Genomic DNA, 24,323 nt, shown 5'->3' with positions numbered 1-24,323 from the left:
TCGAGTAGCTCCTTCCTGTTCCTACTTAAATTTTCCTCCCTAAAAAAGCCTTTCTGTGCACCTGATGTACGTTACAATCTCCACACCTTGTCATTTTCCTTTCTGAATGTGAAACAATTTTATCTAATGAATCAAGATATAATAACCTTAATATTTTCTTTTTTCCCAGATTTCAGCTGTTATATACTCTAGCTTAGTTCCCCGTCTCAAATCTCTATTATGTATCACTTTAAAACACCCTCGAACATTTCCCTCGTCTCTGTCTCCGTGGATCCCGTCATAGCCTGTAATAACAAATTCTACATCTTGTTCTATCCACATTGTTTTTTCCAGCACATGTGTAACATCTGGCTTTCTTCGCTGTTAAACTTCTCACGTTCCATTGGGAAGATCATCAGCTTGTCTTATTAGGAGCTCCACCTGGCTTTTCTCCTGCTGTTTATCTACTTCTAGGACAAATCATTCATTTCAAAAAGAATTTCTGCTTCCTTACACAATTATTTTGTCATTGTTCATTTTGTGTTAAACTTGATCTGAGCAAGTGATTACACAGTCCACAACCAAAATGAGCTTTATTGTCTTTCCTCTTCTCCACTCTTCTGTACTGATGGTATTTGGATGACGTTATTATTTCCTTCTCCTCCCTCGTTCTAACTGCATAACACATGGTGTCGATTGCTTTTACATGCTGGATTTCCTCTGCTTTCTCCCTAATCTCACAGCCTCTGTATGTACAGTACGTCACGTCACGACCTGTTGACATCCGCAGTTGCAGCGTTTTTATCCCGACACGCCTCAGCTTTATGATAACCTCCACACTGAGGACGCCCTGGCTTCCCTCTGACAGACTGCTGCTCCATGTTTATTTATAACGTGGAACCGTTACAGGGGTGCAGGCTCACACTGGGAACATGCATTCTGTTCCAGGAACACTGAAAGCTTTCGAGTCCTGTCCCGTGTCCTGTCCTCAGTAACCTCTTTACTCATCTCACGTCCCCTGGATAATCTGTCAAAGTATTTCTAAATCTTTATTTACTGCTAATCCAGTTTTTACTCCCTTATGCACTTGATCACCCAAACAGTCCTTGTTTTCTTGCACATGTTTTCAATGTGCATTGCTTCATTTTTCTGTTGTTTTGTTTTGCATTTTATCCTGCAGAATCCTGTCCATAAACATGCCATGATTTGTCTTTAGATCCCTAGACAGTACTACTGTACGAGGCCAAGACGGATATGTTTATCTTCCTTTTGGAATTTTAACTGTTCAGGACATTAAGTTTTTTTAGCAGCTGCTCCAGGCATTTAAATGCTGATTTATTTGCTTGGAGATTTCCGAGCAAACCCTCTCCTTCCTCACGCCAGACATAATGGAGGGGTTTAGAAATAGCAGAGACTATTCACTTAACCTGTTGCATTACACTGCCACGTCACAACATGACCTCCACAAGGTGCGTGAGTCAGGTTTCATTTAACAACTCGGAGTTTATCTCAAGTTCTATTATCAAAGCAAGTTATCTATTCTCAAAGCATGTCAGTGCTGCATGTACAGTCTGATCTCCATTTACACGTGAAGTCTGATCTCAGTACAGAAGTAGAGATCAATCACAATCTGTAGTTACAGTTTTAAATTGAAATGTGTTCAGCTTCTCATTCCTGTCATAGTTGGGCCCAAGCACTATGACATCAGCACCATGACGTCATGTCTGTTTCATCATCCACGTTGCTACGCATGATAGTGCTGATGTCTGAAAGTGGTGATGTCATTGTGTGTCTTGTTTTTGTTCAGTTAACATGCTGACAAACTCAGGACGTTTGTTAGACAGGTTGGAATCTGCTGGCAGACAGTGTAAAGTGCTACACCACCTTTGCAATGTTTCCTGAACTATGAATGTAAAAAGATAAACTGTGGCTTCTGTAATAAGTAGAAAGCTGCAGTTGCTGTCTGATTGATCCTTTTATTTATCTTGAAACTTTTTTTTTTTTGTTTTTTTTTTTAAACAGACGGTCCCCTTCGTGTGCATCCCTCTTTCTCGGTCCGAGGTGAGCGCCCCCTGCAGCTACCATGCGGAAGTGTAAGAACTGCGGTGGGACGGATGTAGACGTGGACCAGGCCCGCGGAGACGCCGTGTGTATGGGCTGCGGCTCGGTGCTCGAGGACAACATCATCGTCTCCGAGGTGACCTTCGTGGAGAGCAGCGGCGGCGCCTCGTCCGCGGTCGGCCAGTTCGTGGCGTCGGACTGTGAGTGATTCTCACCTGAACTGACGATCAGCGTTGTGACGCGTCACGATGTTTCCTGTACTGTAGTGCTCCAAACTGCATCTTATCACCATTTCTATTTTATTTTGATCGCAATGAAATATTTTTATTACAGTTTGGTACATGTTTGGAGAGCAACATTCTCACACACACACACACACCATGGCGTTTGGATTTTCCTCACATGACCATTGATCAGCTGATCACATGACTTGATCATGTGATATCTCCAATTTAGCCCAAGTACTAACTATTAAAACAAAGTGTGAAAGTTATTCTAATTGCAAACAACCGATTTCAGAGTTCAAGACATTAAAACGAGACTCCGCATAAGCCACACCCGTTTTACACCCAGACACGCCTCTCACTCGGCTCTGATGCACCGCTGCATGGACCGGAATAAACGTTCCTGGCACTAATGACGTTCTAACACGATATCAGCACCTGATGTCTGTACGGTGTCGTGTGTTTAGTCTCGTATGTTGTGAAACTGCTAAGGAGTAACTGCTAGTGTATCATTTAGTGTGTTTTACTCTGAACGCATACCGATTGATGATACTCGATTACAGTGTTTAGGGTAATTACAGGGTGTGCTCAGCGTTTCTTAACATGCTTGATTTAAACTTTGATTCATCCGCCGAACGCCTGAATGTAGACAGTCATAATCTGTTATGACCACTAGGTGTCAGCAGAACAGAAGAACTACTCTACATGTTGCACTAGTGCAGTGGTTCTCAAAGTGTGTGGCGCCCCACTAGTGGGGAATACAGACATGACAGGTGGGGCGCAATGAATGTGAGGGAATTAGTGGAAAATAATAGGACAGTACCTATTCTAATTCATGCTTTTCTTTATTGACAATAAAGATCGGACACTTGAAACTAAATAATGACACACAAAGAAATGGATCATTAATACAAGTAAATTAAAATAACATCAGAGAAAAAGTGGAACCATAGTGCAACAATAACGGTTTAACATCGGCATGTTAATTGCAGAGGAACAATATATAAGGAAACATTCGGTATTATATCTGTAATTTTATTTATTCCAATGTGTATGCTGATGTTACTGTATTTTATCAGGCAGTACTAGTCTGGCATTTCTAGTTTCCAGTGCGGCAACAAAGTTGCTTTTTGATCCTTCAGGCGCTGAACAGAAGGGAAGATCAATATCGTTCTACGCTTTTTGTTGCTGTGCGGCATTTTGCGATGATCCCTAAATCATTCGTTGCGCCGTAGAGAATAATAGTGTTTATGCTTTTGTATAATTTAAGGCGGATGGAGCTTAAAGACAATGTAGAGAGGAAATATATGTAAGTATCTTATTCGTGGGTTTATTTACGCAGCTATTGAATTCGGAGATGCGAATATCAAACTAACTTTACCGCGGACACAAACAGGTGTTATGCGCTAAAGTGCCCCCCTGCCACGGATTGCCCAAACCCATCAACCCCCCTCCCCCAACACATACACACGTAATCGCTATCAAATATTATATTAGGACATACATTCAAAGGTTTATTATTATCAGATATATTATTACTATTATAAATGACCCTAGGGCACGTGACAGCCGTCGAGACGATTAATACAAATCCCCAAAAATGGCACATTTATTTTGCAGGGGTTTGTCAGTGTACAAATACCAAATGATTTATCACAAATTACACTAAATAAATATTGTTTGTGGTGAAAAATTATAGGAAACTATAATTATATAAAAATAATAGTATATTAGAACATAAATTCATAGTTTTATGGTTTACAAATTACAAATTATAACAAACAAATTTATTTATAAAATAAGCAATGTAAAAATATACATGTTGTATATGAAAAAATATATATATAATTTATCTATTTTTTCCCTATGCAAAATTTTTTATATTGCTTATTTTATAATTAAATTTGTTTGCTATAATTTGTAATTTGTAAACCATAAACCTATGAATTTATGTTATAATATATTATTTGAAAGAGATTATGTAGGGGGGCAGTCCGTGGCGGAGGGGTGGTCTAATTTAGAGCAGAACACCGGGTCAGTAGCGTACTGTATGTAGTGAGCATAATAACGTCAATGGGTACATTTGTTACATGGACCACGAAAAAGCAGGTGATTCAGCATCATCAGCCTAATCAACCAAAAATCCAGCCGAAAGGAAAACATGATGAAGCCTACTGTATGTTGCGCTTGGATTCATGGTGGGGATGGTGGGGGCAGAGGAGAGACCTGTGTGTGTTTTGTGTCTTAAACCGCTGGCAGCAGACAGCATGAGACCCAACAAAGTAGGAAGACACTTAGAGACAACACACCCCAGTCACGTTAATAAGCCACTCGACTTCTTTGAAAGAAATCTCTAGATAAGTGATGAAGTAAGCCTGTTATAACAATTGCACGTGTATTTTATCTGTTTTGAACTTGGTGTTATTTGATCTTATTGGTTTAGAAATAGATTATTTAATAAATAGTACACTTGGCCGTTTCCGTTATCATTTTGTTGACAAGTGGGGCTTGAAAATTCGCCCACCGCCTTAAGTGGGGAACGACAGAAAATGTTTGAGAACCACTGCACTAGTGTGAGTACCTGTCACTGACGTGTAAAGAGTCTGTAGGAATAATTAAAAGGTTAAAGCTAAAAATAAGCTGATGAGCATCTGACACATAACTGCTCATAACGTCTCTTCTACTCAACATTTTGATTGAATTCATGGTGCAGGTTCAGTTTTCATAGGGTACGTCCCATCGTTCGTCTGTGTATTCAGCATTGTGGCGGTTTGTAGGTGCAGGATGATCGAGTCTTCCAGTGTATACATGCTGGACTATCGTGTTGATTGGCTCTATTGATTGGCTATACTGAGTGACACGTACGCCATATCCGTCCAAAAAAGCGCTAGGTGGCGTAATTCAGGCACATAACTAAAACATTTTAAATATATAATTTATTATTGTTGTTATTGAATAGATGATGATTAATGCATTACAGATCAGTTCTGATGTGTTTCATATGGAACTCCAAAGTGTTCAAAATTAAATAAATAAATAGGACATGGTAAAATAAATCACTCTATGATTAAATAAAACACAGATTTGTAATATGAGAATGATATTGTGAAATAATGGAACATGTTTTTAATAAAAGCTTATTATTATGAAATATATTGCTCTCTGCTTTATAAATTGACTTATTATTATGAAGTAATATTTTATGGTCATTATTTTCCCAATAACAGAGATTATTGTAGAGGCATTTTATTTAATTCCAGCTGTTTTTATTCCAAAATGTATTTTTTCAAAGTGTAGGTGCTGTTGACCTACAGGGTGCTGGTGGAAATTGGGCTACTGTTGGTTGAAGAAGGAGAGGAGGAAGGCGTGTTCGTAAGCAGAGAGAGAGGAGGAAAGGCAAGAGTTTAGGAGTGATAGGGACTTTGAATGTTGGAACCATGACAGGGAAGGGAAGAGAGTTAGTTGATATGATGCAGAGAAGAAAGGTGGATATACTGTGTGTACAGGAGACCAGGTGGAAAGGTAGCAAGGCTAGAAGCTTAGGATCAGGGTTCAAATAGTTTTACCATGGTGTGGATAGGAAAAGAAATGGAGTAGGAGTTATTCTGAAAGAGGAGTTTGTAAGGAATGTTCTAGAGGTGAAGAGAGTATCAGATAGGGTGATGAGTCTGAAGATGGAAATTGAAGGGATAATGTTCAGTGTTGTTAGTGGTTATGCCCCACAGGTAGGATGTGAGTTAAAAGAGAAGGAGAAATTCTGGAGTGAGTTAGATGAAGTGATGCAGAGCATACCCAGAGGTGAGAGAGTGGTGATTGGTGCAGACTTCAATGGACATGTTGGGGAAGGGAACAGAGGTGATGAAAATGTGATGGGCAGGTTTGGTCTTCAGGACAGGAATGTAGAAGGACAGATGGTGGTGCTGTGGCGCTGAAGAAAAGTGGCGCTGAAGAAAAGACAGGAGGCAGAGTTGGAGGTAGCAGAGCTGAAGATGTTGAGGTTCTCTTTGGGAGTGACAAGGATGGATAGGATTAAGAATGAGTTTATCAGAGGAACAACCCATGTTAAATGTTTTGGAGATGAAGTCAGAGAGGGCAGATTGAGGTGGTTTGGACATGTTCAGAGGAGAGATGGTGAATATATCGGTAGAAGGATGCTGAGGTTGGAACTGCCAGGCAGGAGGTCTAGAGGAAGACCAAAGAGGAGATTTATGGATGCAGTGAGAGAGGACATGAAGTTAGTTGGTGTGAGAAAAGAGGATGCAGAGGATAGGGTTAGATGGAGGCAGATGATTCACTGTGGCGACCCCTGAAAGGGAACAGCCGAAAGACAAAGAAGAAGATTTTTTCAAAGTCAGTTTTTATTTCAAAATCCCGTTTTTTTTCCGATGGCCTATTTATTCCTTAATGGTCAAAAGTCCCAGAAGATGGATGACTGGTGTAAACTTTACTCAGTTCTGCTTATAATACTTACGTCTGAATAAAGGAGCAACCAATCACACAGCTGGCTCCGCCCTGTCGCTCTTGATTGACAGACAAAGTCATTCTGCTGAAAAGTCGCATTATGGAATAAATAGGCCATCGGGGAAAACTGGATTTTGAAATAAAGACTGACTTGTAAAAAAATGACATTTTGAAATAAAACAGCTGGAATTAAATAAAATGCCTCTGCAATAATCTCTGTTATTAGGAAAAATAATGACCATAAAATATTATTTTATAATAAGTAAATTTATATAGCATTATAGAGAACAATATATTTCACGATAATAAGCTTTTTTTTTCTTTTTTTTTTTTTTTAGATGTGTTCCATAATTTCACAATATCATTCTCATATTACATATCTGTGTCTTATTTAATCATAGTTATTTGTTTTATCATGTCCTATTTATTTATTTAATTTTGAACACTTTGGAGTTCCATAGTTTAATAGCACAGTATACACCGGCACACCTTCACATTTTACCCATTTATTTTTTATTGGTTTTGTTTTCTTTTGGTTGATGATGGAACAGACATTAAGTTTTTTTTCCTCCTCAAAACTGCACTACAGGGTTTATCCAGCAGAGGCCGCCATTTTACTGTATAACACATAACTAGCCTTACAGGAGTATTATTAATTATAGTTATATATTCTCATATTTTAATTTTGATGGTCGTTAACGTGTGTTTTTTTTTTTTTTTTTTTTTTGCTTCAGCTCAGGGACATGTCCCGTCTTTGGGTGGAAACCTCATGGGGATGGGAAAAGAGTCCAGAGCGCAGACGCTACAGAACGGTGAGTGACTGGTGGCCCAGACTCGTAGAGCTCTTATAATTGTGTGTGTTTTTTATGTTTTGTTTTGGGAGAGAATAAAGACAAAAGGAGACAAAGTGAGAGTGAGTGAGCGGATGGATGAGGAGAGAGACATAACTGCAGACATTGGCCCTTTATGTAGTTCTGATACATAAATCTGATATGTTGGTAATTCGCTGCAGAAGCGCCGGGTTTACAGACGTTCCTTTATTATCACAAATAACAGAAATGCTCAGAGAGTCTTCGCTGATGATGGAAAACGGAATTAAGTTTGTATCTCAAAGGACAATAAGATAAAATGATAATTTTTTTTATGAATAATATTTTTGTTAAAAATTTCCCACACTAATGTGTAACAATAAATTAAGAGACTAAGAAGTTTAAAAATATTTCTTTATTTCTCGCCCTGTTTTGTTGCCATGTATTTTGCTGATGCAGGATTCACCCACGTTTCATTTTTAATGACTTTTATTCGTCCCGTGAGAGCGATTTAAAGAACTCTGAGTTGTTTCCGAACCGCTTTACGGTGCATTAAAGCCTGATCGATGCCTCGGCAAAGCTGCACAGGAAGGTGTTTGTGGGTGAGGATCGCTCCCGCCGGGGCTCAGACAAGCTCCAGTGCAGCAAAACTGGAATTAGGATCGTCTGTCCCGTCAGTCTTTCTTACTACTCTCTGTGTGTGTGTGTGTGTGTGTGTGTGTGTGTGTGTGTTACATGCCTGCTACACCGTGTACCTGTGTGATGATCCTGGTGGGAAATCTTGAGATTTATTGTGTGTGTTTCTCCTTTGTTGTGTTTGCTGACTGTTTAAAATCCCTGAATTTTATTTCACATAAATCACTTGTGTGCGCCACCAACACACACACACACACACACACACACACACACACACACAATTACTTTTACAGTGAGTCTGAGTTTACACTGTAAATACTTTGCAGCAGAAACGCTGGTTTATACTGACGGGTGAAACGCGGCTGAAGTCGCGGCTGCGGTGATTAGCGCTGAGTGATACGTAAACAATCAGTTTCTCCGTGTTTAAAACGATCAGGATGTTTTTAGCTGACTGTGCAGGAACTGGTCGGGGGTTAAATAATGCATTTTCTGTTCCAGCGCGTGTGAGGGTCGGATCCGTCCGGCTCTAAGCTTCCTGCGCTCTGTACGTCGCGTGTTCACCTGTTTGTTTTTCTGTTTAGCAAAGAGGAATATTAACCACCTGGGCCGCCAGCTGCAGATGAACCAGCACTGCCTGGACACCGCCTTCAACTTCTACAAGATGGCGCTGTGTAAACGCCTGACCCGCGGGAGGAAGTCGGCCCATGTCATCGCCGCCTGCCTCTACCTGGTGTGTAGGACGGAGGGCACGCCCCGTATCCTTTAGCAACAGAAGGAACGGCGGAGGAAAGGCGCAAGGTCGGGAGAGGAAGAGGTGGAGGCGGGGTCGGGAGAGGGGGAGAGGAAAGGCGGGGTCGGGAGAGGGGGAGAGGAAAGGCGGGGTCTGGAGAGGGGGAGAGGAAAGGCGGGGTCTGGAGAGGGGGAGAGGAAAGGCGGGGTCTGGAGAGGGGGAGAGGAAAGGCGGGGTCTGGAGAGGGGGAGAGGAAAGGCGGGGTCTGGAGAGGGGGAGAGGAAAGGCGGGGTCTGGAGAGGGGGAGAGGAAAGGCGGGGTCTGGAGAGGGGGAGAGGAAAGGCGGGGTCTGGAGAGGGGGAGAGGAAAGGCGGGGTCTGGAGAGGGAGAGGAAAGGCGGGGTCGGGAGAGGGAGAGGAAAGGCGGGGTCGGGAGAGGGAGAGGGAAGGCGGGGTCGGGAGAGGGAGAGGAAAGGCGGGGTCGGGAGAGGGAGAGGAACGGCGGGGTCGGGAGAGGGAGAGGAAAGGCGGGGTCGGGAGAGGGAGAGGAAAGGCGGGGTCGGGAGAGGGAGAGGAAAGGCGGGGTCGGGAGAGGGAGAGGAAAGGCGGGGTCGGGAGAGGGAGATGGAAAGGCGGGGTCGGGAGAGGGAGAGGAAAGGCGGGGTCGGGAGAGGGAGAGGAAAGGCGGGGTCGGGAGAGGAAAGGCGGGGTCGGGGGAGGAAAGGCGGGGTCGGGGGAGGAAAGGCGGGGTCGGGGGAGGAAAGGCAGGGTCGGGGGAGGAAAGGCGGCGTCGGGGGAGGAAAGGCGGGGTCGGGAGAGGAAAGGCGGGGTCGGGAGAGGAAAGGCGGGGTCGGGAGATGGAGAGGAAAGGCGGGGTCGGGAGAGGGAGAGGAAAGGCGGGGTCGGGAGAGGGAGAGGAAAGGCGGAGTCGGGAGAGGGAGAGGAAAGGCGGGGTCGGGAGAGGGAGAGGGAAGGCGGGGTCGGGAGAGGGAGAGGGAAGGCGGGGTCGGGAGAGGGAGAGGAAAGGCGGGGACGGGAGATGGAAAGGAAAGGCGGGGTCGGGAGATGGAAAGGCGGGGTCGGGAGATGGAAAGGCGGGGTCGGGAGATGGAAAGGCGGGGTCGGGAGAGGAAAGGCGGGGTCGGGAGAGGGAGGTGGAAAGGCGGGGTCGGGAGAGGGAGAGGAAAGGCGGGGTCGGGAGAGGGAGAGGAAAGGCGGGGTCGGGAGAGGGAGAGGAAAGGCGGGGTCGGGAGAGGGAGAGGAAAGGCGGGGTCGGGAGATGAAAGGCGGGGTCGGGAGAGGACGAGCTAAGGGCGGGTCAGAAGAGGAAGTTGGGGTCAGGCCATAAATATCGGTGATGAACCTATAAAGGGATAACTAGATGGTTTGTTTGATGTGAAAGGAATTAAAAATAAACATAACTGAATAAAGGATCGAAAAAGTGAGTAAACAAAATAAATAATTGAAAAAAATACAGAATGAATAAACAGGAAAAAAGGTGAAAGAAAAATGGGAACGACTTGAAAACATATATAAAAGAAAGAAACGATAGACGAATTCAGAGATTGCTTGTTTGGAAACGTGTGTGTGTGTGTGTGCGTGCGCGCGTGCGTGCAGTGTTTGTAGGCAGGGCTTCCCAGTGGGAGAATTAAATATAGCTCAGCAGCTCCTCTGGTCCTAATTAGAGGCAGCGAGTCGCGGAGGCTCAGCAGCTCGCGGCTCTGCGCATTAAACATTTCGCCTCTGAAGTGAAGCGGCTCCGTCATTAAAGGACGAGTTCAGAGGAAAATTAAACATGCGACCCGAATGGAGCTGATCCGCCCGGAGACGTTTGGCGTCTGGAGATTTCTCTCGCTTTGTTTTGGACTGGAGTTCTGACGCCGACGCAGGCGAAGCTTAGACAGAGCGGTTCAGTGTTTAACTGCAGTGCGGGACGGAAAACATCACCGTTCACACGCCAGACTGAATTTCACACACTGGTACACAATCACACACCTGCTTAAGGCTGTTCTTCGGCTATGACGCGTACTCCCGGTTTATATAAACATATACATCCCATAATATCCACCATGGCTCTCTCAGGTGTGGATTATCTCCCTGCGTTGCCATGGCGACCAATCCCCGAACGGTCCCTGTTATTAATCCACGCGCGCTCGGTTGCACAGGTGTACCCGTCTCGGTTGCCGGGAGACGGTAGATTTTGCAGATCGCCGAGGTTACGCCGCGGTTAATGAGTTTGTTAATCGGTCCCGCGGTATCGGTGTCTGTGATACTGATACGGTACGAACCGCGTGTTCCTTTAATTGTTTGGTGTGATTAATCACGCCCCGCAGTGCATTCTGGGTAAAAAGGACATTTCATTCTGTTATTCTGAATAACAGTTCGAGCATCTCTCAGTTTAATATGAACATGGTTAGAGGTGACGCTACGTCAGGAACCCGAACTAGATACCGAATTATTAACCTAGAGGTTGTGTTTCTTATTGAGCAATATTTTTTTAATATTTAAAATTTTTCATCATTTATTCTCATAAATCAGGGCTGATTTGACAGGGCGCGCTCGTGTGTGTGTGTGTGTGTGTGTGTGTGTGTGTGTTAAGGCCCAGTTCTTTAACAGTGCTCTCCGTCAGACATGCTGCTGGATCTCAGCGATCTGCTCCAGGTGAGTTTTAATAAAACTCCTTATCACCTTCCTCATGTTGAAATGACTCTGATAAACGATGCGTGTGTGTGTGTGTGTGTGTGTGTTGTACGCGCATACATATTTTTTTTTTTTGCAGATGAATTGTAATAAAAGGGATTAAAACAGCATCACACACACACACACACACAGGTCTGAGTGATAGTGCAGGATATTGATGTTGGCCTCGGGGTGTGTGTGTGTGTGTGTGTGCACGCTCGTGTCGGGAAGTCATTTAAATGTCATTTTTAATCACGTCAACTAGAGAATCTCGTCATTGGACGGTAAAGGTGAGCGTTTAGGAATGATTGGGTTTGAATTTTAATGCGCCGTGCCTTTCAGGTCCGTCCTCGACACCACACACAATGACAAAAACACGACTTTAATAACTCTGTGTGCGGAAACACATGATCACGATGCGACTGAATGCGGTGACGTGAAGATTAACGTGAAAACAAAACAGATTTTTCCAAAAAATTCTTCAATCATCTTTTCACAAAGTGCTTTGAACATTAAATAAAAACAGAGAGTGTTTTGGTCGAGACGATCTTAGCGTGTACAGTAGGTATATCTACAGTGTTTACTCTCCTTTGAGAAGATGTAATGAAATGTTTGCTGAAATTAGAGGGGTGTACTCGCATGTTGTTGAGTGTGTGTGTGCGAGCAGAAGTGTTCGATTTTGGCTTGTGTTGTATTCACGATTATTCACAACACCTGATTATTTTTATTGTCCTGATTCCTGATGAATTTGCTGAGTGGAATCGGTTGGGTTTCTGTTCGGAACAGTAACCCAGGCGCGGGTGTGTACGGCGAGAAATGTCTTTAAGAAATAAATATCTGCATTTAAATAGTGTTTGAAGAGTGAAAGTCATCCTGACAGCCGCATCAACGAGTCGGTTTTGGTTTCTGGAATCCAACCACCTCCAACACACACACACACACTTTCATTGATCTATAAATTCCTTCCCTTTCCAGCCTGAGGAAGAGTTTCCCCTGTGGGGTCAGGAGTCTGTATGGAAACCCGCCCACGCTTAAAAGGGTCATGACCTCCAGATCCTCCTCAGAGGAGTTGCCTTTAATGGGCCCAGATGGACGGGAGTGTGCGTGTGTGCGTGCATGTGTGTGTGTAGGAGTGTGTGGGTGTGAGTGAAAAGGTTAAAGTACTTTAGAAAAAAAAAAGACAATAAAATTGATATCAGGACAGCGTCTGCGGTCTGGAGGAGACGAGACGAGACGCGAGTCGTCCTCGTCCCTGTAACAGTGCTCATGTGTCCTGGTTCTGCTCCTCTGCAGGTCAACGTCTATGTTCTGGGGAAAACGTTTCTGGTGTTGGCCAGAGAGCTCTGCATCAACGCTCCGGCCATAGGTAACCTCACACACACACGTATACACACACACACACACCGGTCATGCATCATATGGGACAAGTGTGGTTTTTTTTGGGGTTTTTTTTTTTTGATTGTCAGTGCAGTGCTCCTGTTTAGTTCTAGAGGGCGCTGTGGCACTGTATCCACCCCTCAGTAGAACAACACTCTAATCAGACCATTCAGAGCTCCTGTGGCTTATGTGACATTTTTTATTTTAAGCAAGGAAGTAATGAATTGCTAATCAGCAACTGTTCAGCCTCGGTATTCTCTCAGCCAGCGTCACGCTGTTAAGAACATAAAGAATAAATAAATAAAATACATTAGAGTCACGCTTCTCAGAGCAGTACAATCCCATGTCAGTGTTCACAGGCGGATTTATGTGTGTGATAGAAATAGGAAAAAAGTAACATGGGTTTAAGTTAAGCTGTACAATATAAAGAAATAAATAAGATCATGAAGAGCATTCCGTTTGAAAACGCTAACCTGCGTCCTGATTCAGTAAATAAATCTGATTAGACTTGTGATAATTCCCTGTGACCAGTCCAAATCCCCACGTGTCCACGACGACACCCCCCCCCCATCCCCCAGTGTTTCTGTCCCAGTGTTGCCTGTCAGGGGAACGTAATCGCGTGTCCCCTTCAGTGTCCTGTGTCATAGTGTCCTGTTTATGTAATCAAGAATGCTCAGATAAATCCAAGTGCATTAAGGACCGGTCCACGTCCTCACGTGTAGAAGACGAGTTCTGGAATCTGCCCCGCCTCCACCCCTGTCCCGTTGGTGCTGTCTGACGAGCTCTGGAACTGGAATGTGACTTCACCACAGCGGACCTCTGTCAGGCCGTCTTGTCCAAAGTAACTTAGCTCGGTTCCGTCTAGAACGGCGCTGACGGTGTAGAAAACGTCCGGGTCCACCTGGACCACCTGCTCAAAAAACACCACGAACACTGAGCTCGAACCGTCCGATATGAACTTGGTCAGCCTCTGTGCGAGCGTCTCCTCCTGTCTCTTCAGCTCGATCTGGACGCTGTACTCGGCCTCCCGTACGCTGGATCCGTAAAGTCCGAGTCCAGCCACAAAAACGCGCCGGTCCGCCGCAAACCTGATGCTGTCGCACCGTCCTCGGTATCTCCATTGATTGCTCCGGTACGACGAGGACCGGAATCGGCCGCACCGCTGCGGCTCGAGCCCCGTCCTCGGCGACACGGGAAAATCCAGCCTTGGTTTCTCAGCTGCGGTGAACCACAGGAAGATATCGCGCGTCTCCTGCGGAGTCAGGAAGTCAAACTGAGCCACACCGTTAGCGAACTCTTCTAGCGTCATGGCGGGCAGACGTAAAAGGTGAAGCGCTTCACCTAGGACGGCTCGCTTGTTGGAAGCTGTGGCGCTCGTGCCACGCCGCTGGCACTCTGCCTCGGCCCACGCCAGTACCGCCTGCAGCACGGCAGATTCGTTAGCGTTCAGCGAGTCGCGTCGCAGGACGTTTTCGAGAGTACCGGAGTCAAGTTGGAGGAAGCCGTCGGTTCTTAGCGCCAGCTCAGCCTGCGCGTCGATGACCCGCCAACAGCTTTGGACTAACTCGGACTCGTCCAGCGCATAACTGTGAGAAAGCAGTGCAAAAGCGTTACCCGCCTCCAGCCTCGACTCCAGGAAGCGCACACACGCTCTAACCAGCGCAGACACAAGGTACTTCTTGGCTGCGTAGAGCGTCCCGACGACTGTTTCCGCCTCAAGCTCGATCTCATCGGTGTACAAATACCTAGGAAGAAGCGAGACAAGTTAAAAAAACATGGACCAGCCAAGAATCATGCACAGTTATTGCACCTAGAATTGTTCCCATTCTCAACCTAAAACCATGTGATAGTATAGGGCCGGCTTTTTAACAACCATAGACAGATAGAAAAGTGATCATCCTGCCCTGAGCCTCATCCCTGCTGCTCCAAGTCATCTTTCCGACCCATTTCTGGGCGAGTCGCACATCACTCGAGTCTAACAGCGGAGAAATAAGAGGGCAGATCCGCGGAGGCTTTAGTGCTCCAGCCTCAAATTGCTGGCTGGACAGCGTGCTCACTGTTATTTTTAAACCGGCGGTGATTAGGGAGTCTTACTTGAGCAGGATTAAAAAAGCAGCCGGTTCCACATCTGGGATCTGGATCTCGGAGTTTTCCTCTGCAAGGTCGCCATAAAACATGGCGCTGAAAACCGAACTCCCGACGGCCAGGACGTACTAAATAGGAGAAGAGAGAGAAAGAATGAATATGAGAGAGTGAATGAAACGCTGAACGCTTTCTGATTTGTATTCGGCCTGATGTGGTTTCGCAGCGCAGAAAACGTTTACTGAGGAGGCGCACGTGCTGAAAGGGTGGAGCAGGAGACTTCCTGTAATTGAGTGGAATCGGGATGGAATTGTGTTTTCACTGCAAGCTAAGCGTGGCCTGGGTGATTTTGTCCACACCCAAAAAGACCACACAGGGGAGGTTAAACGGCACGTATGCACATTACAGGCCTAGAGAACCTCGAGAGGACGCGCTCCCGAACCCCTCAGCGCTGTAAAGGCTGCTCATGGAGTAGAGCGAATGTTCATCTTTATGTTCTCTCCATTAAGTACAGAGTCGCATTACAGCGCACTGATAAATAGTGGAACTGGAGAGGAAGCACTAATGGGACGCCGCAAGTGTCGTCACACTGTTCCGTTCCAGCGAATGACATCATCTAGGTCTAATGTGATGATCGTCTCGATCTCACACACGTGACCTCTTCCTACTGATCAGCAAATCTCAAGGAAAAGTTTCATTTGTTCTTTTTTTTTTTTGTTTTATTTAAGATCAGATCTCTTTAATCTATTTAAACTAACCTTGTGTGCTGGAATTTTTTCAGTCGCTCCTGGAGGGCCGACGATGAAGTGCACATCCGCCATTCGCTCGTTATTGAACATCATCGCATTCCTAAATGAATTGTGATAACAAGACATAAACATCAGCTTTGTATGATCATAAATAACTGTGGAAACTGTAGCGGTTGTAAAAACATTCTCTAAGCATAATGATCCAGTGCTATTAAAAAAAAACAGTAATGATGAATATCTATAAAAGTTCATACTTAAGAAACAGGCAATATTACATTATAAACCACGTTTAGCATATAATAAACAATAGTCGTAGTACTTATTGTGCTGTATTAGTACTATATAATATTAGTGTTATTATTAGCATTAATGTGATTGTGGTTAATAATAAATGTGCACATGCCTACGGGTATTAATGATAACTTTAGTGTTTATTAGAAGTAGTAAAGTGTTTTATTTTAATGTATTAGTACAAAAATGACAAGTGTGTAAAAGTAGTATTAATTAAAGTAGTATTATTTAATATATAACATATTTAATTAGAATGTTATTATTAAAACATCAGAGAGTGGTTATAAAATCCATCACTGCCTAACAACAACAACAACAACAACAATAATAATCCTGAGTGACAGATGAGGGATAAGGGAGTGTTTGTCCCTACCTGTCTCGGAGGTTGGTGTGTGTGTGTCCCCGGTGTGTGTGTGTTTCCCTCGGCGCGGTGCTGTCACTCTGCCCCGCCGGGCCGCGGCTCTCCTCCTCAGGCAGGGTCAGTGCGGTGCTCCCGGTCCTCCCGGTCCTCCCGGGCTCCTCCTGCTCCTCCGCGCCGGGCTTCACCTTCATCCTCGGGGTCAGGCAGGTCGGCGCTCTCCCCGAGCCCTTGGCGGATTTCCGGGACTTCTTGAGCGCCGCCGGCAGCAGCAGGAGGAACGCGAGCCCCTTCATGATGCGGCCGTGATGCCCGCATGTCTCCTCCGCCGCTCGGAGCGGAAACCCCCGCGGTCTGCCCCGCTCTCCGCCCCGCTGCTCTCCGCCCCGCTGCTCTCCCTCCGCCGCCTCCAGCCGCACCGTCCCGCTCCCGAACTCCCTGTTTCTCATCGCATCGTCCTTCAGATCAGGTCGAAATAGATACAGAAATAAATAAACTCCTTTGTTGTCGAATCAAAAGTTCAAAGCGTTTATGATGAGGGAAGTGAGTTTAAACGGGGTGGGAAAAAAAAAAAAACTTGCGTTGCTCGGTTACGCTGTAACGGCTTTTCCCGAATGCGGAGCTTCAGCGCTGGGACCGATTTGCGTCTTCGTGTAGCCCCGCCCATTGCCCCGCCCACTAGTCTTCGATTGCACCAATAAAATGAAATATTACTGGTGCGGTGGTTGTGTGCTGTGCGCGTGTCACATTGTGTACCGCGCAGTGCGCATGCGCGGATGGCTCCATCACTCTGATAGTGAATGTAATCTGATAATGATAATAATAATAATACATTTATATTTAAACTGTTTAGTTATAATTGTTAGTGTATAGAAATTTCATATACTGGAAACACATTTGGGTGATTTAAAACTACTTTTAAGATGATTGACAGTTAAAGAGTCTTTAGAAATAGTTAAAGCTAAAAATAATGTTATCGTTGATATTATTATTATTATCATTATTATTATTATTATTATTTGAGGTTGAAGCCCACGTACATGTCTGTGTGTCTCTCTGTACAGCAGAACTCTCTGTCTAACGTATTAATACAAAGAAATCCCATTCTGTAAGGTTGAGTATCTTACGCCTTGTTTACACTAAGTTGTCCTTCTTTGGTGGTCAGACAAATACACTCCCTGTTCGGTAATCGGAGAGTGAATCACAGATGAGAAATGGAAAAAGTAGATAAAAGGATAAAGATAAAGTTTTGTCTTAAAACCACTCCAGCGTGTTAAAATTCACTTATACCACTTCAGCGCTGTTATTTCAGCCAAAGTGAAAATATGAACTAATCCCAGTCAAAATATTCACTTTATCTTTTCTAATTAATATCTATTGGTGCAGGTGTTTGTTACATTGAGACAGTAGCACATTAGGAGATTATTTCAAAGTCCTCAATGTATGAAAATGTAAAGATATCATCGAAAGAGCGAGTTCTGACCCAATGTACAGACAAAACCTTTTCTTTACATAGCTTAGAGCTTATCAGTTATGATCACTAATGTATAGAAATGGAAACAATTTGTGCTACTTTTAAATTGCTTAATTTTAATATATTGATTTACATACACTTGACTCTTGTGTTTTTCTGTATTTAAAAAAACCCCGCGATGTGTGTGTGTGTGTTTATTATTCCCTTTACGCTCCGTGTTGTAAGCCTTGCTACTGATTTATGAATAAGAGCTCCACCCTGGTGCATGATTTAATTATTAAAGGATCTCATTAACACTGAATCAGTCATCGTTCACACGCTAATGTTCAGCGTTACCTTCTCACAGTTAATCCTGTCCGTCAGGCCAAAATAGTTGTAAAATAGGTCAGTTCTGCTGCTTTCTTCCCACCTACAGTATATAGGCCACTATATGGGTCAAACCCGTCGGAAACTAATGCATAATACACTGTTTCCTTATGGTTCCTTTTGTTTCTGTTTGAGACTTTGCACGTCTGTTCATTACGCTCGACTCGCTCATGGTTTACTGACGAACCTAACATATAACATGATGATATGTAAATAGCTGTGTGTGTGTGTGTCCTTGTGAGACAATGTAAAGTATATCCAAATACAAGCTGCGTACAGTGTTGTGCAAAAGCAGCTGCATTTATTATATATAGACAGCAGTCTACCCCTTCACATTTAGATCAACATTATATGATCCTATTCCTAACCTTTTCATGTCTCTAAACACGTTTTCGCTCTCAGTGTTCACTCACATTTGCCCTTTTTCTGTCTATTTAACCTTTGCCACGTCATTCACATGATTTCTAGCGGGGTTCAGTTTGAGAGTGGGAAGCCACAAGCTCCGCCTTCTTTTACACTGACTCTTGGAGACTAAATCAAACACCTGTGTGTGTGTGTGTGTGTGGTGTTTCTTCAGATCCGTGTCTGTACATCCCCCGCTTCGCCCATATGTTGGAGTTCGGTGAGAAGAGCCACGAGGTGTCCATGACGGCGCTGAGACTCGTCCAGAGGATGAAGAGGGACTGGATGCACACAGGACGAAGGCCTTCGGGGCTCTGCGGAGCAGGTAACCATGGCAACCATACAACATGTTGACGCCGACCTTTTTACGGATATCATGTAGTGAAGGGTAGACACACGTACTAAAGCACACATGTAGACATATGGACAGCGAGTCTAAATGTGATAAAATTAAAACTTTACCCTGGGACTGATGGACACGGAGGCCACGCCCCTTTAGCTTCAAGTCGTGTTTCATGCAGCTCTTATGAGCAGCTCATTATAAATACAATTCATATTAATATTTAATGTTATTGACAGTTTAGTTGTTCCTAATGTAGAGATGTCTGTGCAAGCCAACAGCCAATCAGAGCGAGCCTGGATCCAAATAAGCCAAATAATAGTGTGGGGGCGTGGCTTTCCTCAATGATAAACCCAGACAGAATACTAATATTAAATGATTTAATCTATAATAATCAATGTTTTAGTGAATATATTATATTGTTCTTATTGTAAAATATTTCTCTCTAGTAGTCTCATTCAAACTCTTCTGTTTCTGTGCCACTTATATATATATATATATATATATATATATATATATATATACATAAATATGCATAAAACTGTCTATTTTATTTGACTTTTCAGGAAAGATTCCCACACAGCTTTATTAATTAGGTCCGTATGAGAGGCTTAACTCTCGTTTCTTACGGGAAAAAATCCCTCCTCGTTAATTTTGTCTTAATCTAGCGTTGATGAGACAGGGAGATGATCGTACCCATAAATATATATTAAATGTATTTTTTATACTTTTCAATAGCATATTTCAAGGTATGCTCTCCAGCGCCGAGTTTAAACAGCGTTTTTAGCCCGAGCGCTTGTTTAAGCAGGTGGAGGATGCGGGTTGGGACGTCTCGGTGACGATCCTCTTGTGATTTTCTCATCTCTCACATCGTATCCCTCCGAGTCATAATGAGAATAAGACACCCCCCCCCCCCCCCCTCTCCTCTCCCTTAGTTTTTTTGATCTCTCTCCTCTGTCATCACTCTCTGTCCTGGTTTTCTGCTTGAATAATTCAGGCGACATTAAAGTTTTAGGAGGCGCGCTCAGTGAGGGGAAGAGCCGGTTTAGGGGAGTTCGGGTTTATGGTGAGAGACAAACGACAAGGGGGCGAGACAGATTGAGAGACGGAGAACGAGACAGAGAGGGGATGATCGGCATAGTAGAGAATTAATGAAAATGTTAAAGCACAGGAAGTCCTGCGTTTGTTTAATAGGGTTATGAAGAATTCTGATAAATTTGTGTCTCACTTAATGTAAAAGTGTGTGTGTGTGTGTGTGTGTGTGTGTGTGTGTGTGTGGTTTTGTTTTCCAGCTCTGCTGGTCGCCGCACGTATGCACGAGTTCCGTCGCACCATCAAAGACGTGATCGGTGTTGTTAAAGTGTGTGAGGCCACACTAAGAAAGAGGTCAGGTCATCACACACACTCACACACCTGCCTGTACCTCTGAGCAGTAATAACACCGCTTACAAGTTATCATACATGTGTCTCTGTGTTCATGTTAAATCTGAAATTCGATCAGAGAGTAGCTAAACTCGAATAGCACTTTGTAAGCGTTAACACAAACTACTGATTACACGCTCATTATTATTGTAGCTATGAAAGTTCACTATATTTAGTTTTGTACTTGTTTCAAAGGAGAGACAAAGGAGAGAAAATAAGGGGGTTGCAAAGTCACTTGGTGTATACGAGAGCCGTTTAAGTCAAACCGGGACTTTTGATTGTGCAGAATAACAGAACACAGACCTGAGAGTAAAAAAAAAAAAACTTCCTTTATTTCCTTTATATAATCTCCTGCTACACTAATGCACTGATCCCAGTGTCTCACTAGTGCTTGGGTACGATCAAGGTAGAAACCTTTCTCAGTATACTGGAGCCATGGAACGCCGGCCTCCCAAGAACTCCTTTAATACGTGTAGAAATGTCTTGGAGCGAGGTCAGGACTGCGATAACTCCCAGCCGAGTTCCTGTAACGTGCAAGTGGCGTTGGTGGATGATTGTAGATTGATCTTCAACAATCAGCGTTCCACTGGCTGAATGTTCACGGGTTCAACGACTGCAGCGTGCTCCGCGCCACCTCATGGTGGGGATCGTCACTCACCGGCGTACCTCCTTCTTTAGCGCGTTCGTACCATTCAAATGTTTAACTGCGGCTAAGAGTCTCATCATCGTCGTGCGCTTGAAGTCTTTTGTAAATGTCAATCACTTTCACGCCTTCCTCCACCAGAAATTATCACAAGTCCCAGTTTGACTCGAACGTCCCACCGTCGTTTGATTTCAATTAGCTCCGCCCTTTCCTGACTCTCACTCGACATTACATCCTGTAACCGTGTTAACACCTCCCTCTTTTGTCCCACGATGATCAGGCTGAACGAGTTTGAGGAGACGCCCACCAGCGAGCTGACCATCGACGAGTTCATGAGGGTGGATCTGGACCAGGAGTGTGACCCGCCCTCTTTTAAAGCCGGACAGAGGAAGCTCCGCCTCCAGAAGGTCTCTCAAATAAAAATAATAAAGGGTCACTTGTTAAAGGAGGGATGTGATGGTTAAAGTTCTGAGTTTAGCGGGAACATTTTCCCGCTTTTGGCTGAATTGCTACATTAAGGCACGTTATGAATGAATTCCCAGTGTGTTACAGAGGCTTTTAGCTCACGGCCTTGATACAGGAGTGTGTTTGTGTGTGTTTTCCTGCAGATTGAGGAGGAACTGGCTAAGAAGATCGACGACGTTCAGGGTAAAGCAATGCACTTGTAAACGGGATACGTGTGCATTTTATCGAATAAGGCTTCACTCAGCTTGGTGTGTGTGTGTGTGTGTGTGTGTGTGTGTGTGTTCATGCTTCCAGGTGAGATCTGTGGCTATCAGGATGAGATTGAAATGGAGCTCGAGAGCTGTCGACCAAAATCCAGAGGGATCTACTCAGCTTATTCGAAAAATGGTGTATACACACACACACACACACACACACACATTTCCAGTCTCGTGTCTCACGTTACGCTCCACTTTAACACCTTATCTTTATCGACTTGTCCTGTGAAAGCATTTTGATTGTGTTACGCGTCCATCCTCGCTCCTCTTCTCACTTTCGCTTCCTTCTGCTCGACGCCGGCTCCGTCTCGGCCCAATTAACACCTCATTACAGAGAGCCGCCTCGTCCGTCCTCGCGTTTGACACTGATAGCTGGGGAGGGCTAATTATGAGGAGCTTGTGCGTGTGTGTGTGTGTATATGTGTATCAGTGTGTAGCTGTGTTGTCAGTAATGATCGACCCTTCACACAGCGGAGCTTTTCATAAAAGACCAAATAAAGCAGGACTCCTGGTTCAATAATAATGAAAAAAAAAAAAAACTTCCATCATTAAGCTCGTTAACTGAGCTGTAACGACGTAGTTAATCATTGGCGGTAACAATACGCAGCGGCGCGGCTGAACGGAGAGCGAATAGCGCTGATGGCACTGACGCTCCGTTTCATCCTCTGATGATCTGCTCTGCTGATTTTCAATAAACTAATTAACAGGAGAAGGTTAATGAGGCTGCTTTGTGTTCTAAGGGACGTTTCTTCTCCTCCTGCCTTTTGTGAAAAACAATTCGAAAGCTACAATTCCACTTTTAGACTTTTGTTTCATTTAAATGTATTTTTATTGTATATTTTCCAAAAATGTGGTTAGTTTTCTTACGTCACATCTCATCATCATCTCACGCACACTGCATCGCGCGTCTTTAGCTCTTGCTAAGTTACCGAGCAGCTAAACCCTTGGACAAAAGTGCTACCTGGCCTCCTCCACATACGCGAGACAGCTTATGCCCCTCCCACATTAGAGAACGTGATTGTTTTTTTGTTTTTTTTTGCCTTTTGCATGTTTGGACTTTTCCGCCGCACCACTGTTTCTCTGCGTCTTTTTTGTTTTGCTAACAGCTAAACAAAACTACCATTTTCTAGACGATGCCGTCTCCGTGACGTCGTCCAGCATGCTTGATCTTGACGAGGAGGATGAAGACCTGCGTGTGGCGGCGTCTCATCTTAACCAAGACCTGCCGGGTGACGGAGACGAGCCGCGGGACGAGGAGCAACAGGAAGCGGAAGTGGAAGAGGGAGAGCGCGATTCTCGGTCCCAGCGGCCGTCTCTGGAGGCTCTGCTCGGGCCGCTGCCCACCGCCGCCAGCCTCGGCCTGTCCGACTCCATCAACAAGTGCGTAGGAGAAGAGAAGGAGAACGAGAACGGTGAGGAACGACCTGTCGGAGAGCAGGATTCACACAAACATCTTGTTGTTTAGTCTGATGTCAGTGTTAGATCTTTTTTCCTGGTTTGGCTTTTCTACCTCGTTTATGACACTATCCGTTTTATGCAAAGTATAAAAAAAAAAAAAAAAGTTAAATACTAATCAATGATCAAAGTGTCGAAACAAATACAGTGCTACCTCGGCATGCCTCATGAAGCGGCTCTGAGGCGTCTGCAAACTGCTGGGGTTTCATTATTGTTATTATTATTATTATTATTATTATTATTATCCTTATTAATAATAAATACAGCTGTTCCTCGGGATACGAATTTATTTCGGATTTATTTACAAGATTACGAGAAAATAAATGAGAAAATGAAAAAAAAAACCAAGCTAGAATTACTGTGTAGTTAGCATCGCTCACAAACTCGCAGCTTGTGGATTTCGGTCTCCTGATTGGCTGTGTGTGACCGTTATGGCGTCTCCTGATTGGCTGTGTGTGACCGTTATGGCGTCTCCTGATTGGCTGTGTGTGACCGTTATGGCGTCTCCTGATTGGCTGTGTGTGACCGTTATGGCGTCTCCTGATTGGCTGTGTGTGACCGTTATGGCGTCTCCTGATTGGCTGTGTGTGATTGTTATGGCGTCTCCTGATTGGCTGTGTGTGACCGTTATGGCGTCTCCTGATTGGCTGTGTGTGACCGTTATGGCGTCTCCTGATTGGCTGTGTGTGATCGTTATGGCGTCTCCTGATTGGCTGTGTGTGACCGTTATGGCGTCTCCTGATTGGCTGTGTGTGACCGTTATGGCGTCTCCTGATTGGCTGTGTGTGACCGTTATGGCGTCTCCTGATTGGCTGTGTGTGACCGTTATGGCGTCTCCTGATTGGCTGTGTGTGATCGTTATGGCGTCTCCTGATTGGCTGTGTGTGATCGTTATGGCGTCTCCTGATTGGCTGTGTGTGATTGTTATGGCGTCTCCTGATTGGCTGCGCGGTCTGCAGTCTTTCATTAACCCCTGTGCTCTTTCAAGCAGTGAGTGCAGCTGTCATTAGTGCCTTCTCTTTCATCCACCCACCTTGTGTGTGTGTGTGTGTGTGTGTGTGTGT

The 24,323-nt window shown here is 44.5% G+C and overlaps 2 protein-coding genes across 4 annotated transcripts in view; one reads left to right on the top strand and one right to left on the bottom strand.

Annotated features, from left to right (window-relative positions):
• Positions 1–24,323, top strand: part of brf1a (BRF1 RNA polymerase III transcription initiation factor subunit a) — a 46,428-nt gene that overhangs the window by 2,989 nt on the left and 19,116 nt on the right. For all 3 annotated transcript variants that reach the window (XM_053502113.1, XM_053502112.1, XM_053502114.1), the window contains exons 3-13: positions 2,002–2,240; positions 7,460–7,537; positions 8,752–8,925; positions 11,529–11,560; positions 12,872–12,944; positions 18,853–19,002; positions 20,310–20,403; positions 21,363–21,489; positions 21,691–21,730; positions 21,842–21,934; positions 22,935–23,216. In XM_053502113.1, coding sequence (XP_053358088.1) covers positions 2,063–2,240; positions 7,460–7,537; positions 8,752–8,925; positions 11,529–11,560; positions 12,872–12,944; positions 18,853–19,002; positions 20,310–20,403; positions 21,363–21,489; positions 21,691–21,730; positions 21,842–21,934; positions 22,935–23,216 — 1,321 coding nt within the window. In that variant the 5' untranslated portion in view covers positions 2,002–2,062. The remainder of the gene's footprint in view (positions 1–2,001; positions 2,241–7,459; positions 7,538–8,751; positions 8,926–11,528; positions 11,561–12,871; positions 12,945–18,852; positions 19,003–20,309; positions 20,404–21,362; positions 21,490–21,690; positions 21,731–21,841; positions 21,935–22,934; positions 23,217–24,323) is intronic.
• btbd6a (BTB (POZ) domain containing 6a) lies at positions 13,139–17,091 on the bottom strand. The gene is made up of 4 exons (XM_053502115.1): positions 16,451–17,091; positions 15,796–15,886; positions 15,050–15,168; positions 13,139–14,700 (listed from the first exon to the last, which is right to left on the bottom strand). The coding sequence occupies exons 1-4, from the start codon at positions 16,882–16,884 to the stop codon at positions 13,668–13,670; spliced, it is 1,677 nt and encodes a 558-aa protein (XP_053358090.1). The 5' UTR covers positions 16,885–17,091; the 3' UTR covers positions 13,139–13,667.

Source organism: Clarias gariepinus, chromosome 8 (genome assembly GCF_024256425.1).
Source record: "Clarias gariepinus isolate MV-2021 ecotype Netherlands chromosome 8, CGAR_prim_01v2, whole genome shotgun sequence".
In the NCBI taxonomy this organism is placed as follows: Eukaryota; Metazoa; Chordata; class Actinopteri; order Siluriformes; family Clariidae; genus Clarias; species Clarias gariepinus.
Note: the sequence above shows the minus strand (reverse complement) of the source record. Positions and strands in the feature narration are given on the sequence as shown.

What these genes read in the sequence shown, in the direction of transcription:
- btbd6a (XM_053502115.1), bottom strand. Translation starts at nt 16,884, where the DNA reads ATGAGAAACAGGGAGTTCGGGAGCGGGACGGTGCGGCTGGAGGCGGCG. An exon ending in AAAAAATTCCAGCACACAAG is followed by an intron (nt 15,169 to 15,795) that starts GTTAGTTTAAAT and finishes TCTCCTATTTAG; the next exon opens with TACGTCCTGGCCGTCGGGAG. An exon ending in GCTTTTTTAATCCTGCTCAA is followed by an intron (nt 14,701 to 15,049) that starts GTAAGACTCCCT and finishes GCTTCTTCCTAG; the next exon opens with GTATTTGTACACCGATGAGA.